Source organism: Symphalangus syndactylus, chromosome 2, assembly GCF_028878055.3.
Source record: "Symphalangus syndactylus isolate Jambi chromosome 2, NHGRI_mSymSyn1-v2.1_pri, whole genome shotgun sequence".
Taxonomy (NCBI): Eukaryota; Metazoa; Chordata; class Mammalia; order Primates; family Hylobatidae; genus Symphalangus; species Symphalangus syndactylus.
The window spans coordinates 23,665,796-23,684,075 of NC_072424.2; the positions used below are offsets into that span (position 1 = coordinate 23,665,796).

The following is an 18,280-nucleotide window of genomic DNA, read 5'->3' on the forward strand; positions in this document are numbered from 1 at the left end:
CTTCCCACTTCTGCCTCCGAAAGTGCTGGGATTACAGGCATGAGCCACTACACCCAGCTGGGGATTACATTTCAACATGAGATTTGGGTGGGGACAGAGATCCAAATTATATCAGATCTCCACATGGAGACATTGATAAAGCAGCTGAATATAGAATCTGGGTTCAAGGGAAAGGCCCAAGCTGGAAATATAAATTTGAAAATTGTCAACATATGAACAGTATTAACAGTCATGGGATTGGATTGGTTTACCCAAGGAGTCTCGTGGATGGAGGGAAGAAGAGGATCAAGACCTGAGAGAGAGAAAAGGAGAATCCCACAGAAAGAAGAAGGAGCAGCCAGCAGGAAGGTAGGTGAACCACAAAGCAATGGTGTCCAGGAAGCCAAAGGAAAAAGTTGTCTGGAAGGATAAATTCTCTGTTCTTTATTCTACTTCTTTATTCTTGATATCTATTAAATGAAAGTTATCTGATATATCAATATCTTGCTAAGTGGGCCTACTAAATAATCAAGAAGGAAATAAAGCTTATAAGAATATTGACTTTGTGACCAATTCAAAACCTGTCTCCACCATTCACTCTGTGTCCGTGGACAAGATTCTTTTTTGTGTGTGACAGAGTTTGGCTCTGTCACCCAGGCTAGAATGCAGTGGTGTGATCTTGGCTCACTGCAACTTCTCCCTCCCAGGCTCAAGCCATCCTCCCACCTCAGCCTCCCGAATAGTTGGGACTACAGGCATGTGCCACAACACCCAGCTAATTTTTGTCTTTTTTGTAGAGACCCGGTCCCACTTTGTTGCCCAGGCTGGTCTTGAACTCCTGAACTCAAGCAATCCGTCCGCCTTGGCCTCCCAAAATGTTGGGATTACAGGTGTGAGCCACTGCACCCAGCCAAGATTCTTAACTTCTATTTCCTCCTGTTTCCTCATTTCTACATTGGGGATTATAGAATTGTTAAGAGGATTAAGTAAGTTAAGAGTTGTAAATGATTATTGTGACAGTGCCAGGCACATGGTTAAGTGCTTAATACATGTTATATATTATTACATAAGGCATACTGCAATGAAAGGTCAATTTTACTATCAAGTTTGCTGATGGTAGCATCTAGAGTGTAAGGGTACCTTTTAGATTTCATTTCTCTGATTGAGGTCTTGATGTATTTATTCCTATTTCTCTTTTCATGGTTTTTCCTTTTTATATATTGAAATAAGAGTAATTTTAAACATCTGCACAACTCCTTGTATTTAAAGTTTTGTTTTTTTTTTGTTTTGTTTTGTTTTGAGATGGAGTCTTGCTCTGTCGCCCAGGCTGGAGTGCAGTGGCGCAATCTTGGCTCCCTGCAAGCTCCGCCTCCTGGGTTCACGCCATTCTCCTGTCTCAGCCTCCCAAGTAGCTGAGACTACAGGTGCCCACCACCACGCCCAGCTAATTTTTTGTATTTTTAGTAGAGACAGGGTTTCACCATGTTAGCCAGGATGGTCTCAATCTCCTGACCTCGTGATCCACCCGCCTCAGCCTCCCAAAGTGCTGGGATTACAGGTGTGAGCCACTGCGCCCGGCCGTATTTAAAGTTTTTAAACCAGTCACCAGCAGAGGCCTTTAAAAGCAGACCATGAGCCTGGGCAACAAAGCAAGACCCTGTCTCTACAAACAATTTTTTTTTAAAGTAGCCTGTGTAGTGGCACGGGCCTGTAGTCTTAGCTACTTAGGAGGCTTACGTGGCAGGATCGGTTTAGCCCAGGAGTTCGAGGCTGCAGTGAGCTGTAATCGTGCCACTACACTCCAGCCTGGGAGACAGAGTGAGACCCCATCTGTAAAATAAATAAATGAATAAATAAAATTAAATCAGATCATGATTTGGCAGAAATTTTTTTAAAAAAGGGTAAATAATTTCATAGAACAGTGTTTTTTAAGCTTTTTGGGGTTACTAATCCTTTTGAGAATCAGATAAAAGTTTTTCCCTGAAAAATGCATTTACAAATACACACAATTTTAATTACAATTTGAAGGTGTTTGTGTGTCCCTGAAGCCAAGCCTTGAGTCTTCCAAGGCAACCATGAAGTCAGATTTTGAATGGACTGCAAAGTCCATGTTCTTATAAGCTTTATTTTCTTCTTATTTGGTAGGTCCATTTAGCAAGATCTCAACACATCATGAATTTTAAGTCATTCACATGCTTCTAGTGTAAACAAAAAGGAATTTCCCATAGAGAAACCTCAATTCCAGCCGGGCGCGGTGGCTCACGCCTGTAATCCCAGCACTTTGGGAGGCCGAGGTGGGCGGATCACCTGAGGTCAAGAGTTCGAGACCAGCCTCAACATGGAGAAACCCCGTCTCTACTAAAAATACAAAATTAGCTGGGTGTGGTGGTGCATGCCTGTAATCCCAGCTATTCGGGAGGCTGAGGTAGGAGAATTGCTTGAACCTGGGAGGCGGAGGTTGCAGTGAGCCGAGATCGCGCCATTGCACTCCAGCCTGGGCAACAAGAGCGAAACTCCAGCTCCATAAAAAAAAAAAAAAAAAAAAAAAAAAAAAAAAAAAAAAGAAACCTCAATTCTGAACCAATTAAGTTGGAGAGAAAAATTAAATGATTCATGGGAAATGTGACCTGTGCACTCAGGGCCCTGCACTCAGAAGGGTCTACACCTAGGTTAATGCTGTTCTGTTACCATGTTGAAATTTTTAGTAATTTTTGAACAAGAGGCTTCATATTTTTGTATTCCATAGGGCCTTGAAAATTATATAGCCAGAGAAACACATAGACACACAATTTAAGTTCGCTAGGGTTTGTCTCTCTTTGACATTTAAACAAGAACACAAAGTAAACAGGAAATACAATTTCCAATGTCTTTTAAAGATAATGTTTTTATATAAGTTGTGTGTTCTCACTAGTTTTTTCTTCTTGAGGTAATGTATTAATTAATCACAATCTGCTCTTATAATTTTGACATTCACTTTAAAAGTCCAAAGGGAAGATGTGATTAGGTATTAAAATTATCATAAACAATATTAAAAGATAGACATATAGGACCCTCTATATTCCAGGCCAAACAAACTACCTAAGCAAAAGAAAGATTTTTATGTTGGTAGAAATATTTGCAAACTATATATCTAACAAAGGTCTAATATCCATAATATACAAGAAACTTGAGGCCGGGCCTGGTGGCTCACGCCTGTAATCCCCACACTTTGGGAGGCTGAGGCAGGTGGATTGCCTGAGATCAGGAGTTCGAGACCAGCCTGGCCAACATGGCGAAACCCCATCTCTACTAAAAATACAAAAATTAGCTGGGCCTGGTGGCATGCGCCTGTAAACCCAGCTACTCAGGAGGCTGAGGCAGGAGAATCGCTTGAACCCAGGAGGTGGAGGTTGCAATGAGCTGAGATCGTGCCACTGCACTCCAGCCTGGGGGATAGAGTGAGACTTTGTACCCAAAAAAATAAACTTAAGCAAATGTACAAGCAAAAAACAACCCTATTAAAAAGTGGGCATAGGACATGAACAGACACTTTTCAAAAGAAGATATACATGTGGCCAACAAGCATATGAAAAAATGCTCAATATCACTAATCATTGGAGAAATGTAAAGCAAAAGTACAATGAGATACCATCTCACACCGGTCAGAATGGCTGTTAAATAGTCAAAAAATAACAGATGCTGATGAGATTGAGGAGAAAAGGAACATTTATACACTTCCGGTGGGAGTGTAAATTAGTTCACGAGTTTACCTATATAACAATCCTGTACATGTACCCCAAGTCTAAAGTAAAAGTTATAAAATATTTTTAAAAAAAGATTTTGATGTCAATGGGAAGCTCACACTAAGGCAGTAGGGAGCAAGATGGGAGCAGACACATATTAAGATGCTTGGACCCTCTCCTGAGGCCATAGAGACCATCGAAAGGTTTTAAATCGCAGAATGTGGTCAACATCATTATCTGCATTTTTTTTTTTTTTTTTTTGAGATGGAGTCTTGTTCCGTCGCCCAGGCTGGAGTGCGGTGGTATGATCTCAGCTTACTGCAACCTCCACCTCCCAGGTTCAAGCGATTCTTCTGCCTCAGCCTCCGGAGTAGCTGGGACTACAGGCACGTGCCACCACTCCTGGCTAATTTTTGTATTTTTAGTAGAGATGGGTTTTCACCATATTGGCCAGGCTGGTCTTGAACTCCTGACCTCGTGATCCACCCACCTCGGCCTCCCAAAGTGCTGGGATTACAGGCATGAGCCACCGTACCTGGCCATTATCTGTATTTTTAAGGGTTGCCAGATTTAGCAAATAAAACTACAGAATGCCCAGTTAAATTTGAATTTCAGATAAACAACGAATAATTTTTTAGTACTGGCATATTCTATGCAATATTTGGTACATACTTACCTAAAAAGTATTGGTTGTTAACTGAAATTCAGCTTTATGTGAGCCTCCTGTATTTTATCTGGCAACCCTACTAGGTTTTTTTTTGTTTTGTTTTGTTTTGTTTGTTTGTTTGAGACAGAGTCCCACTCTGTCACCCAGGCTGGAGTGCAGTGGGGCAATCTCGGCTCACTGCAACCTCCACCTCCCAGGTTCCTGCGATTCTCCTGCCTCAGCCTCTGTAGTACCTGGGATTACATGAGCATGCCACCACGCCCAGCTAATTTTTGTATTTTTAGTAGAGATGGGGTTTCACCATGTTGGTCAGGCTGGTCTCGAACTCCTGACCTCAGGTGATCCGCCCCACTCAGCCTCCCAAAGTGCTGGGATTACAGGTGTGAGTCTCCTTGCCCAGTCCCTACTAGGTTTCTTAATATAATGTCTGATACATGGTCAGTGGTAAATACATTTCAGTGCCACTCTGCTTTTCTTGCCACCTGTAGGTGGCAGTCTTATCAAATAATTTCAAGGGACCTACGACAAATGTGTTTAATATTGTGCTGTACAAGTTTAATACTGTTTAATCCATCTACTAATAAGGCTCTGAAAATTATATAAATGAAGTTTACACAAAATAAAAATAAATTTGAAGGTGCCCAAAACTAAATATAATTCAGTCCTCATCTTTTGTACAACTTACCATCGAATATTCAAATCTAGATGGCTAATTCTAGTGAAGTACAGTGGTTTTATACTTCTATGGATATTTTGAGGTATTTTGTAGCTTTTCATGACATTGTAAATGGGATCTTTTCCCTCGTATTTTCTAACAGACTACTTCTGTTGTGTAAATAGCTATTGATTTTTGTATGTTTATTTTTGTTTCAGACCATAGTCTGTTAGTTCAAGTAGTATTACCATAAATACTTTTGGATTTTCCAGTAGACAATTAAATGATCTGGAAATAATGTACTTTTCTCTCTTTTTCAAATAGCAATAAATCTCTCTTAAAAAACTAAATGTAATTCTACTAGATGCGGGTATTAAGAATAAAAAGAAATAATTATATTGATACTCTTAAAAAACTGTTTCTGGCCAGGTGCGGTGGCTCATGCCTGTAATTCCAGCACTTTGGGAGGCTAAGGCGGGTGGATCACCTGAGATTAGGAGTTCAAGACCAGCCTGGCCAACATGGTGAAACCTCATCTCTACTAAAAATACAAAATTCAGCCGGGTGTGGTGGCATGCACCTGTAATCCCAGCTACTCGCAAAGCTGAGACAGGAGAATGGCTTGAACCTGGGAGGTGGAGGTTGCAGTGAGCTGAGATCGTACCACTGCACTCTAGCCTGGGCAACAGAGCGAGAATCCATCTCAAAACAAAAACAAACAAACAATTTCCATTAGTATGAGATTTTATATTCACTCAAAACTATTATAATAATATAAAATTATAATCCAAAAATATAATTGTAACCTTATAGTTGTATTTATACATGAATAATATAGAATTATGTAAAAATAGAACCTCAATTATCTATTTCATCTACACTCATGCCCCCCTACCCATTATACTAAGAATGCTGTTCTTATCACAGATTTGTTTTCTTACAAAGCCAAAGGAAAAAAACATCCCCGTGAGATCCAATAAAGTCTTCAAGTAACTTATTCCATTATTACATACTGGATTCTAAGGAAGAATAATTATAATTCCTTTTGAATTTCAATACAAGAGGCTTTAATCTTTTAAAAGAAAGTTACATCACTTTGTACCATTATTCATTATCTTTTGAGCTGTGACAGTGTACTCAGTACTACACAAAACACAGGACACAGTGCCTTCCCTCATCTGATGTTGAGAAGCCACCTAGGAATTAGAATCTATGAACATGAGTTTCGAAGGTAGCACCTTTAGGTGTTTTAGTTCACAGATATTTTAATGTGTGTTGATTTATAAACTGTAAAATAGAATGGAAGTTTAAATATTAATCTGAAAAATAAACTTTGTACGAGGTGGCACTGTTTGGCAATATGCTATTTCTGTTGAAGCTGACTAAGTAATGTTTCCTTACACTTTGCTGTATTCTGGTACTTACTCTGCAAGTATAAGATGTATTAATCATTTTTATGAATATGAAAGTAAATTAGTCTCAATGAAAAAATTAGAAAACACAGAAAAGGGCAAATAGAAAAATCATCTGCAATTCAATATTTAGGTAGCTTATGACATTTTTTTTCCTTTATGGTCCAGGAAAGTCATAATAAGGCATAAGCTTTGGAATCAAACAAATCTGTGTTCACATTCTACCCTCTCCACTTGTTCATTGCACGTTGCAGTAAACCTCTTAATCTCACTGAGTTTATTTCAAATTTTGACCTATCTTCCTTCTCCAGCTACCATCCTTTTTTTTTTTTTTTTTTTTTTTTTTTGAGATGAGTCTCCCTCTGTTGCCCAGGCTGGAGTGCAGTGGCCGGATCTCAGCTCACTGCAACCTCTGCCTCCCAGGTTCAACAATTCTCCTGCCTCAGCCTCCCGAATAGCTGGGATTACAGGCGCCTGCCACCATGCCCAGCTCATTTTTTTGTATTTGTAGTAGAGATGGGATTTCACCATGTTGGCTAGCCTGATTGTGAATTCCTGACCTCAAGTAATCCACCCACCTTGGCCTCCCAAAGTGCTAGGATTACAGGCGTGAGCCACCATGCCCGGCCCATTTCTTTTCTTTTCTTTTCTTTTCTTTTCTTTTCTTTTCTTTTCTTTTGTTTTCTTTTCTTTTCTTTCTTTTCTTTTCTTCTTGACAGAGTCTTGCTCTGTTGCCCAGGCTGGAGTGCAGCGGCACGATCTCAGCTCACTGCAACCTCCGCCTCCTGGGTTCAAGTGATTCTTCTGCCTCAGCCTCTGGAGTACCTGGGACTACAGGTGTGCGCCACCACGCCCGGCTAATTTTTGTATTTTTAGTAGAGACGGGGTTTTGCCATGTCGGCCAGGCTTGTCTAGAACTCCTGACCTTGTGATCTGCCCCCTCAGCCTCCCAAAGTGCTGGGATTACAGATGTGAGCCACTGCGCCCGGCCCATCCATTTCTTTAGAAAAGTGTGCACTGTCCTTTCTTACCCTCATTGCATTCCTCTACCTACTACAATCTGGCTTCTGTCCCCATTGTCCAGAAACGACTCTCATGAAGGTCACTAACGGCTTCCGTGTTGCCAAGTTCAGTGCACATTTTCCTTCTTTATCTTATGCTGTCTCTCAGCAGCTGTGTTGCCCTGTCACACTGCAGGAGTGATACTGGACAGCTAATTGCAAACATTTCTTTCCAAGTTTAGTGAAGGAGTGTTGGTAGCTTGAAATTATTAGCCACAGTGACAGTATTTACACCACAAAAATCAGCAAATGCTACAAATCAGGGCCTTTTTTCCTGATAGCCACATACTAAACATTAACCTGCACACCGAGGGAGATAGGTGACCACTTTTCCCTTCACAGGATGCTATTTTTGTTGTTGTTTATTCAATACCACCCCCTCCTGGTTTTCTTTCTATCTTAGCTCCCCTATCCCACCGTTACATGTTAGCATTCTTCTTTTTCTTCTTCCTTTCATGCACTAGCTCCATAAATGATCTCACTGATTTCCATAGATTTAAGTACTACCACTATGTGGATCAATTTTGGATTTGTATTTATAGCCCAGACCTCTCTAAGATTCAAACTCAGACATGGAACCACTCATTTAAACTTGTACTGGGCATCTTACAGCAGACATCTCAAACTCACTGATAAAACTTAGTTCCATAAAACCTTTCCCTTTCTTTTTCTCTCTTTTTTATTTTTTTTAATTTTAATTTTTTATTTATTTATTTTTTTGAGACAGAGTCTCACTCTGTTGCCCAGGCTGGAGTGCAATCTCGGCTCACTGTAACCTCTGCCTCCCAGGTTCAAGCAATTCTCCTGCCACAGCCTTCCAAGTAGCTGGGATTACAGGCACCCACCACCACACCCAGCTAATTTTTGTATTTGTAGAGACGGGGTTTCACCATGTTGGCCAGGCTGGCCTTGAACACCTGACATCAAGTGATCCACCTGCCTTGGCCTCCCAAAGTGCTGGGATTACAGGCGTGAGCCACCGTGCCCGGCCAAACCTTTCCCTTTCTTATCTTCCCCATCCCAGCATTCTCCATTTCAGGAAACAGAACCACACTTGATCACTGAAGCCAGAAACCTAAGCATCATCCATGGTTCTTCCCTGTTCCTCAGCCTCATGTCTAATCCATCGGCAAATCCTGTCAATTCTACCCCCAAAATATCTTGTTCTTCTTATTTTTTCTTCTTCAGCTTTATTCCCGTCACATTTTGGGCTTACCATCATCTTTCAGCCCAATTACTGTAACAGCTCCAAACTGATCTCTGAACTTCAATTCTTTGTCCCCTCGAATCCATTCTCCATGTAGCAGTAAAAAGTGATCATAAAATGTGGAGATCACACCATTTGTCTGCTTTAGGTCTTTAAATGATCTTTCATTACATTTAGTTTAAAAAACAAATTTCAGGTTTTCGAACTGGTCTCTGCTTATCTCTCCAACTTTTGAAGTGTGATTATTTAAGCTTATGTATGTTCTGTTCAAGCCTTTGGCTTTCTAGTCTCTGAATGTGTCAGGCTTGCCCTCGACCTCAAGTATAGCTTTTGTATGTACAACCCCAGTCTGAAATGATCTTTTCCTTTCTCCTTCTGTGGGTAGTTCCTTGTGTTCCTTTAATTACCCAATCAATTTAAATCTACCCTTTCTGTTGTTCTTTATTCCAGCCCCTTGTTTATTTCCTGATTGAATGAATAAATGAATCTGTAAGATTCCTAAGGATTTATCTAATAGGAATAAATAATGAAAAAGTATTAAAAAGTTCTTAGCATGAGGCCTGGTGCAGGGTATATGTTAAATCAGAATTTTTTTTTGCTACTATTTTTCAATTTAATTTAATTTATAGCATTCTGTAGTTCCTAAATGAAGACTTGTGTCTGGAAGGTGGCTGTGTTAAAGCTCAGGATATTCTCACTTCCTAGTTTCACAGATGGGTAACCTGATTTAAGCAGAACATCCCTAGTTTTTATGCTTTGGTTTATTAAGAATATACTAGTAAAGGAAGGAGTGAATCTTGCTGGTAGGAATTGAAACATTTATGGAGATCCAAATAGGATGAAAGACAAGAACACTAACAAAACTATCAGACCACAAGTGCCTTTTGTTTATCCTGATCAAACAGATACAGAAAGAGCATGTTTAGATTTTGGCAATTTAATTGGTCAGACTGTGATGCTAATAAGGCTCTGGTTATATGCTTCTAAATTTAGTCAGTTTGATATCAGAGAGTACTGCAACTTTACTCTTATATTAAAAATAAACCTTTTCAATCATTAGAGCACCTAGGGCAAGTAGAAGGATGGTGCATTAATTTTATATATATATATGTATACACACATGTGCATATATATGTATATACACACACATATATACATATATACACACATATTCACACACACATATACATACACCCACACACATAGATATATATACACACACATATTTTTCTTTTTTTTTCTCTTTTTTGAGACAGGGTCTTACTCTGTCACCCAGGGTGGAGTGCAGTGGTGTGATCTCGGCTCACTGCAACCTCCACCTCCCGGGCTCAAGCGATCCTCCTGCCTTAGCTTCCCAGGTAGCTAGGATCACAGACACACACCACCACACCCAGCTAATTTTTGTATTTTTGGTAGAGACGGGGTTTCACCATGTTGCCCAGGCTGGTCTTTAAGTCCTGAGCTTAAGCGATCTGCCCAGCTAGGCCTCTCAAAATGCTGGGATTATAGACTTGAGCCACTGCGCCCGGCCCATTATATTTTTTTAAGTGGGGGTGATTTAGGGAGTAGCATCACTTTACAATACTATGAAAAGTACACACAAACAATACACAATTTATATAACATTAGTACTGGCATCAAATTTTAAAACCATTAAAGGCAAGACATTTGTTCAAATACTTGTTGGTTGTTTCTCAGGAGAAGTGATTCTGCTGCCCCTAACAACCACGGGGCTACCAGAGTGACCTTTTTGTAGCCTTGAGGATTTCTGCACAAGGAGCCCTCCAGGCAATTGCTTTCTACTTCCTCCCAAACCTGTAGTCTCACCCTCTCCAGTCTCTTGGTCTTGCTTAAGGAATTAGAACAAAATTTTCCTGAACTCCATGATCTTTTAACTTTGAACCTGTCCTGTCCACTGTGGTCTTTCAGGGGTAAGGGCTCAAACTCCTAGGCCTTGTTTTACCGTGCAGTCAAAAAACATAGAAAAGAACAACTTAAGAGAAATAAGAAAGCTTTGACCTGTGAAGGAAAATTTATAGGAGGCCGTTGGTTTGTACTGAGCTCGTGCACTGGGCCCAACAGACCGAAGCAAAATGGAATAATTCCTGCTGAAGTTTCACACCACCAAACCAAAACCAAGTTGTTTATCTGACCTTCCAAGGAATCGGGGGGTTGGGGGTGGCGGGGAGAGAGAGAAAGCCAAATCCCCAAACAGGCCAGTTTTACCTGGCACGATAAGGAAGTCCCCTCTGCTTTAACCTTTAGGAGGAAAGCAACTTCAAAATGACCAGTCCACTTTTTGTTCTCTATGTCTGCTTCCTCAGCCCTTTCTGTCTATAAAGCCAACCTTCTCTGTTCAGCTCATTTACAGATTGAGTTGTTGCCTGATTCTAGAGTCACCGATAAAAGCCTATTAAGATCTTTAACTAAATGGGTTGTAATTTTGTCTTTTGACAGAGACACTTGATTTTTTCCCGCAGAAAGTTTCACTTTCCTCTTGCCTGCCACCTTCTTTTTCAGGAATCCCACTGTGTGGTCTCAGGGACCCTGCTTATTCTGCAACTCGGGTCAAAATTCCTTTTTCCTAAAGATGAAGTGGAGAAGAGAGAAGGCCTTTGCTTTCCTTGGCATGTTAGGGTGTGAGCAGTGCTTATACAGAGAGTTGATTTCCTGGAAAACCTCCAGCCACAGCCCTGTTATTTATTTTATTATCATTTTTTACTCTGACATAAATTCAACAAAGTGTACACAACCCTTTTAATATGGGAATGATGAAACAATAAAAGCCACAGCCTCACTGGAAGGCAGGATGTGAGTCACCATTTAAAAAAAAAAAAATCAACACGAACTTCATCCCAACAATTTTATTTCTAAGGATCTTTCCTAGACATATAGTTGAAAGAATGTGAAGAGACATATTCAAGGATACTCAGTGCCGCCTGGTTTGTAACAGTGAAATCAGAAACAACATAAATGACTCACAAAAGAAAAATGGTTACCTAAACTATATTACACCCATACTATGGAATATATCCATACTATGCAACATTCAAAGAATAAAATAGATCTATATGCATCGATATGAAAAGACCTTTAAGACAAATTGTTAAATGAAAACAAATCCATAGAAAAATAAAGCATAATCCAGTTACATAAAAATACATATTTCATATTTCTTTGTGTATATGTATACACACATAATGTATATATGTACATAAAGAAAAAGATCTTGAAAGATAGCCATCAAATAGTAGTGAGTTTTTGCTTTGTTTCTGAATTTTTGACAATTTAAATGTATTGATATGCTACTTATATAATTAAACATTTAAGAAAAAAGGGCAAGGAAAGCAAGAAGTCATGCCACATAGCATAGTGGCTAACTGCCTGGTCCCTGGAACCAGACAACCTGTATCCAGATTCTAGTTTGCCACTTACTTAACCTCCCTGCACTTCAGTTTCTTCCTTTGTAAATTGGAGGGTAACAACAGTGCCTACTGCTGAAGGTGGTTATAGCCGTGAAATAAGATGATATGTTCAAAGTGCTTGGGACCTAGTGAGGGCTATATAAATGTTAGCTAGTATTACTGATTAAGGAGAGAATAAATCACTGATGATTCCACTTTAGTCAGAGAAGAATGATTATTTTTTTCCTATTCTGGCACTAGTGAGACCTCAGGAAATGTGTTTTTTAAAAATCAATGTCAAACAGCCCTGAAGATGAGGCTTCTAATGGTCCTGCTATTACCTAGTCTTCCTGGAACAAAATGCACACTGGAGAGAGTAGTTCGACCGACATTCATACCAAATACTCCACTGGGTGCTAGAGACCAGTGAGGCAACATTTCTGCTTTTAAGGGGTCCATTTTGTGTTATGGGGGAGGGAGTGTAGTGGAAGGAAGAATCAAATCAGTAAACAAATCTTTTTAACACAGGGTAGTCCACAAGATGGGATTACACAGAACTGTGAGTGGAGCTAGAGTAGAAAGGAAAGGAAGGGACAAGAACGCTGCTGGTAGACGTGAACACTCTGGAAAGATGAGAGGAGTTAGCAATGAAAATAAAAAAGGGATTGGGCATTTCAGGTAAAGGAAACAACATGATTTATTTAGGGGAACTACAAGGAGTTTGGTATTGTTAAAATGTCTGTGTGTGTGTGTGTGTGTGTGTATGTGTGTCTGGATGATGAATGGGAGGGGGACAAGGAAGAATGGTCGGAGGAAGTAAGGAACAACGGGTTTGGAAAGACAGTGACAACGATTGGTGACCTTAATTATGTAGCATCAGAGTAGTAGCAGAAACAAAGCAAGATCGCGATGGAAAGATTACTGAAGACAATCTGCCTGTTTGGACAGATTAAGAGATTTTTTATTGTTGTTTTTTGAGACAGCGTTTCACTCTGTCACTCATGCTATAGTGCAGTGGCCCAATCCTGGCTCACTGCAGCCTTAACCTCCTGGGCTCAGGTGATCCTCCCATCTCAGTCTCCTGAGTAGCTGGGACCACAGGTGTGTGACACTACGCCCGGCTAATTTTTGTATTTTTTGTAGAGATGGGATTTTGCCATGTTGCCCAGGCTGGTCTCAAACTCCTGGGCGCAAGCCATCTGCCTACTTCAGCCTCCCAAAGTGCTAGGATTACAGGCGTGAGCCACCATGCCCAGCCAGACTGATTTTATGAAAGAAGTCTCATTTTGACAAGTCACCTTTTAAAAAAATATGACAGACTGACTTCTGACTTGTACTTCCAGGTAGAATGTAGCAAGTCATGGCAGGCCAGTGCTCTTGCTGCAACACCTAAGAAAAAGAAGGATAAGTTACCAAAGTCATGGTGCAAAAGATTTAGTGAGAGACCTTAGTGAGAGAGCTGTGGGAAAAATAAACACCATATGAACTAACATTGCAGAGAGAGGGGAGTACTTCCTAAGGGAGCTGACAGTCTCTGGCCATTTTCCTCCCTGGGGATATTTGTCAGTTCTGAGTGAAGACTAGGAATCATGCTTGACTAGGAGGAGGGACTCTTGGTGCTTGTGTGGGGCTGGCTTGACAGATTATAAACTAGTGTAGAACTGAACACACAGGAGCATATGCTGATGCTTGGGTGATGCAGGAGGCTGGGAGACTTGGCCAGAGAGGCAGAGTGAAATATCCCAATTTCATGGTACTTAAGAGACAAAGTCCCACTAGGAGGAGGCATCCTGCCGTAAATACATGGCCAGTTACCCTCAAGGCATTTCTTAAATACTGAAGCTGACTGGGATCAGAGGGCAAAAAGCTCAACTCAAAACCTCTGAAGAGCAGAACTGACTCTGAAGAGCCAAAGAGCCCGAGATCCAGCAGGCTTTTAACCAAAAGCCAGGAGGGCCACACTTGAGGAACAGGGACAAAAAGGATCCCTATCTGAGTTGAAGTGATCTGCCAATTTCATGGAGGATGACATTACCTGAAACCTCTGAATTCTTTTATATACAATGTTTGGCATGCAATTAAAATTACAAAATTTGTGAAGGGGCAGGAAAATATGGTCAATAACCAAGAGAAAAAGCAGACAATATGAGCAAAGCCACAGATGGTTGATATACTTGAGTTAACTGACAAGGACTCTAAGAATAATTATGATTAATAAGTTAAACAAAATACAAAAAAATGGAAAAACATGAAAAGATAGAGAAATTCAACAGAGGTAGGATCTACTAGAAAGAATCAAAAGCACATTCTAGAAATGAAAAGGACACTATCTGAAATGAAGAACACTTTGGGTGAGTTTTACAGGCAGAACACAGCAAAGAAAGACTTAATCTATTTGAGGGCAGGTCAATAAAAATGATCCAAATTGAAACAGAAAAAATCATGGAAGAAAAAAAATGGGGCAAAAGAGACATGTGGGGCATAGACAAGCAGTCTAACATATTTATAATTGGAGACGGTGGGGATAGAGAATGGGGCAGAAAAAATATTTAAAAGATTTAAAAGACAAGTGCAACTTAAGTAAAATAAAAGAAAATTATACATAGGTATATCATAGTCAAACTGATTAAAACCAAAAATTAAAAAACATTTTAGGCTGGGTGTGATGGCTCACACCTGTAATCCCAGCACTTTGGGAGGCCAAGGTGGCAGGATCATTTGAGGTCAGAAGTTCAAAATCAGTCTGGGCAACATAGTTGGATCCTGCCTCTATAGGAAAAAAAAAAAAAATTAGTTGGGCATCCCATAGCTGGCATTCTTGTAGTCCAAGCTACTTGGGAGGCTGAGGCGGGAGCTCAGGAGAGTGAAGTTGCAGTGAGCTATGATCACACCACTGCATTCCAGCCTGGATGAAAGAGGGAGAACGTGACTCTATTATAAAAATACATTTTATTTTATTTTTTGAGACTAAGTCTTGCTCTATTGCCCAGGCTGGAGTGCAGTGGCACAGTCTAGGCTCACTGCAACCTCTGCCTCCCAGATTCAAGCGATTCTCCTGCCTCAGCCTCCCAAGCAGCTGTGGCTACAGGCACGTGCCACCACACCTGGCTAATTTTTGTATTTTTAGTAGAGATGAGGTTTCACCAAGTTGGTCAGGCTGGTCTCAAACCCCTGACCTTGTGATCTGCCTGCCTCAGCCTCCCAAAGTGCTGGGATTAAAGGCATGAGCCACCGCGCCTGGCCCAAAACTACATTTTATACAAAGGAAAAAATATACTTTACCATCAAAAGTACAACAGTAAGACCAACTGCAGTCTTTTTAACAGAAATTATGAAAAATAAATAGAATGACACTTCAAACTGCTGAAAAAAAGAAACAAAAAGGTGTTGCTAATGATTTTACCCACACCAAAAATGGGTTTGTTGTCCACCATCTCATGCTCAGGACTATTTGTGGGTCCTCTGCAACACTCTTCGGTATCCTGAGATGTCTTCCTCATACCCCTCTATATTGTAGGATTTCAGGCTTCACAGTTCTGTGGTGTCAAGATCACCTATGCCACGTTATGTATACTGTAGCTTTATACTCCTTTAAAGTGACCTTTAGTTTTATTCACTGGCTTTAATCTGCAATCAAATCAAAATGTTAATGTAATCCCATCAGGAGTTTGGCATTCCATTGACTATTAGCAACAGCTCTCTGCCTATGTATTAGGAACATAATTTGTATTAGATGCTTCTTTTCTGATTTTTTTGGTAAAATAGTGTTGATGTCCTAGTGGTTAGAGAAATGTTTCATGCCTTACAAATGTTAGATTTGGAGTTCAGTCACAAATGATATATCCTGTATGTCACTTAAGAATTTAAATGAAGCAGTTCAATAATATAAGAATCAGTGCCATCACTAGGTTGTAGGTTCCATTCACTATGATTTAACATATCTAAGCAGTGACTGAGAAGGCTTGTAAAACGTGTGTCTTCAATAATCCCATAGATTCATCTGCAGAACACTGAGAACTTACTGTGGCTAATGTGCTCTTTCTGGTCTATCTATGGTATTCAGAATGATAATCCAGTCATTTTTTAAAATATGCCTCACCTCTCTCGGAACTAAAGAGACACCATCCAGCAACAGAGGAATAATCCTTGATGATTAGGATAAACCAGTTGCCTCTCCTGGTCCCTCAAATATTCCATTGAACTCCCACATATCTAATTCTCAAACTGCTCAAATACCCTATTGATATGGTTTGGTTCTGAGTCCACACCCAAATCTCATCTCGAATTGTAATCCCCACATGTGGAGGGAGGGACCTGTAATCCCCACATTTTGAGGGAGGGAGGTGATTGGATCATGGGGGCGGTTTCCCTATGCTGTTCTTGTGATAGTGAGTTCTCATGAGATCTGATGGTTTTATAAGTGTCTGGCATTTCCCCTGCTTGCATTTTTCCCTCTCCTGCCACCATGTGAAGAGGGTCCTTGCTTCCTCTTCACCTTCCACCATGATTGTAAGTCTCCTGAGGCCTCCCCAGCCATCCAAACTGTGAGTCAATTAAACCTGTTTCCTTTATAAATTACCTGGCCTCAGGTAGTATTGTTATAGCAGTGTGAGAACGGACAATACACCTGTGTTTTTTGTTTTGTTTCAGGACACTAGTTCCTGGCATGGGCATCTTTGGACACCTAGTACTTTTTTTTCCCCTGGCTCCCGCTAGGGACTAGAATCCATTCTTTTCTCCGCCTTGGTTCCCTTGTACTAATTTCCTTTATGACGGAGCCTACATCTAAAATATTTAACATCTCTGCTCTGCTCTACCAAATGCTGCCACTAGCCCTCATGTCTAGGTTAGAGGTCCTTCCAGGTTTCACATTCTGCCCTGGCTTTGGACTAGATTACTTATTACTCTGTTTAACTCTGTCTCTTGTTTTTCAGCCCAACTTTTTTCTTGTTGTAGGAGCCCTACAAATGGGCAGCTTTCAAATATTTGTCCATTTTACGTATCCTTGTGGAACTTCACCCCGTATATGTGCAGCTTAGGAATCAGTAAGGTCTCAAGAGCACTCTTCTGTAGATTCCTGTAGCTCTTTCTCCACATAGCTTCCTCTAGGCACTTATCCCACAACTTCCATCCACCACGGTCTGTCGGGACCATGAGTGTTTTCTCCTAAACTCAGTGAGACCACTGAGCTCTGTTTGGGTTTCTCCTTCCTCCACCTGTAGCCTGGGAGTTTCCTGTAGTCAGAAGCCACAGCATTCACAGGACTCACTTTATTTGCTTCTGTTTTCTCAAGAACCACTGTCCTGGGCTGCCTGTTATCCAATACCTAAAAATAGTTGTTTCATGTATTTTTTTCAGTTTTGTTGTTTGATTTGGGAAGACAAGTCTAATTCTTACTTCATCATGGCCAAAAGCAGAATTCCAGTTTATAATCTCATTTAAATCTCTCTTCTAACTGTAGTTAAGTGTGTCTTTCTAATACTCTTTATTTATTCTTTCTTTTTTTTCTTAGTTTCACTGAAGGTCATTCATTTTGTTAATTCTTTTCAAAGAACCACATGTTATCCAAGTTCTTCATTTCAAATGTATTGATATTTAGTTGGATTTATTTCTATGTAAACAAATTTCTTTTTTCCTCATTCTTGCTTCTATCTCATACCTTTTAATGGTGGTCATTTTACTCTATATAAATAAATTTATATATTTACATATATTTATATATAAATGATACAGAAATTTTATTAGTGGTACACTCAATATCTGTCTTAAAATATCTATCTTGCCCTCATTTTTGAAAGATATTTTTGCTGTTCATGCAATTTTTTTGTTTGTTTTTTTTGTTTGTTTTTGAGACAGAGTCTCTCTCTGTAGCCCAGGCCAGAGTGCAGTGGCACAATCTCAGCTCACTGCGTCCTCCGCCTTCTGAGTTCAAGCTATTCTCCTGCCTCAGCCTCCCGAGTAGCTGGGATTACAGGCATGCACCACGATGTCCAGCTAATTTTTAAATTTTTAGTAGAGACAGGGTTACACCGTGTTGGCTGGGCTGGTTTTGAACACCTGACCTCAAGTGATCCACCCACCTTGGCCTCCCAAAGTGCTGAGATTACAGACGTGAGCCACTGCGCCTGGCCTATTCATGAAATTTTAAATGAACAATTATAGGCTAATCAGAA

At 40.3% G+C, this 18,280-nt stretch overlaps 1 protein-coding gene across 1 annotated transcript in view; it reads left to right on the plus strand.

The window, feature by feature from the left end:
- The first annotated feature begins 267 nt into the window (after positions 1–267).
- Positions 268–18,280, plus strand: part of LOC134733636 (uncharacterized) — a 46,114-nt gene continuing 28,101 nt past the window's right edge. Inside the window, exons 1-2 of the mRNA XM_063624019.1 lie at positions 268–348; positions 17,064–17,129. Coding sequence (XP_063480089.1) covers positions 268–348; positions 17,064–17,129 — 147 coding nt within the window. The remainder of the gene's footprint in view (positions 349–17,063; positions 17,130–18,280) is intronic.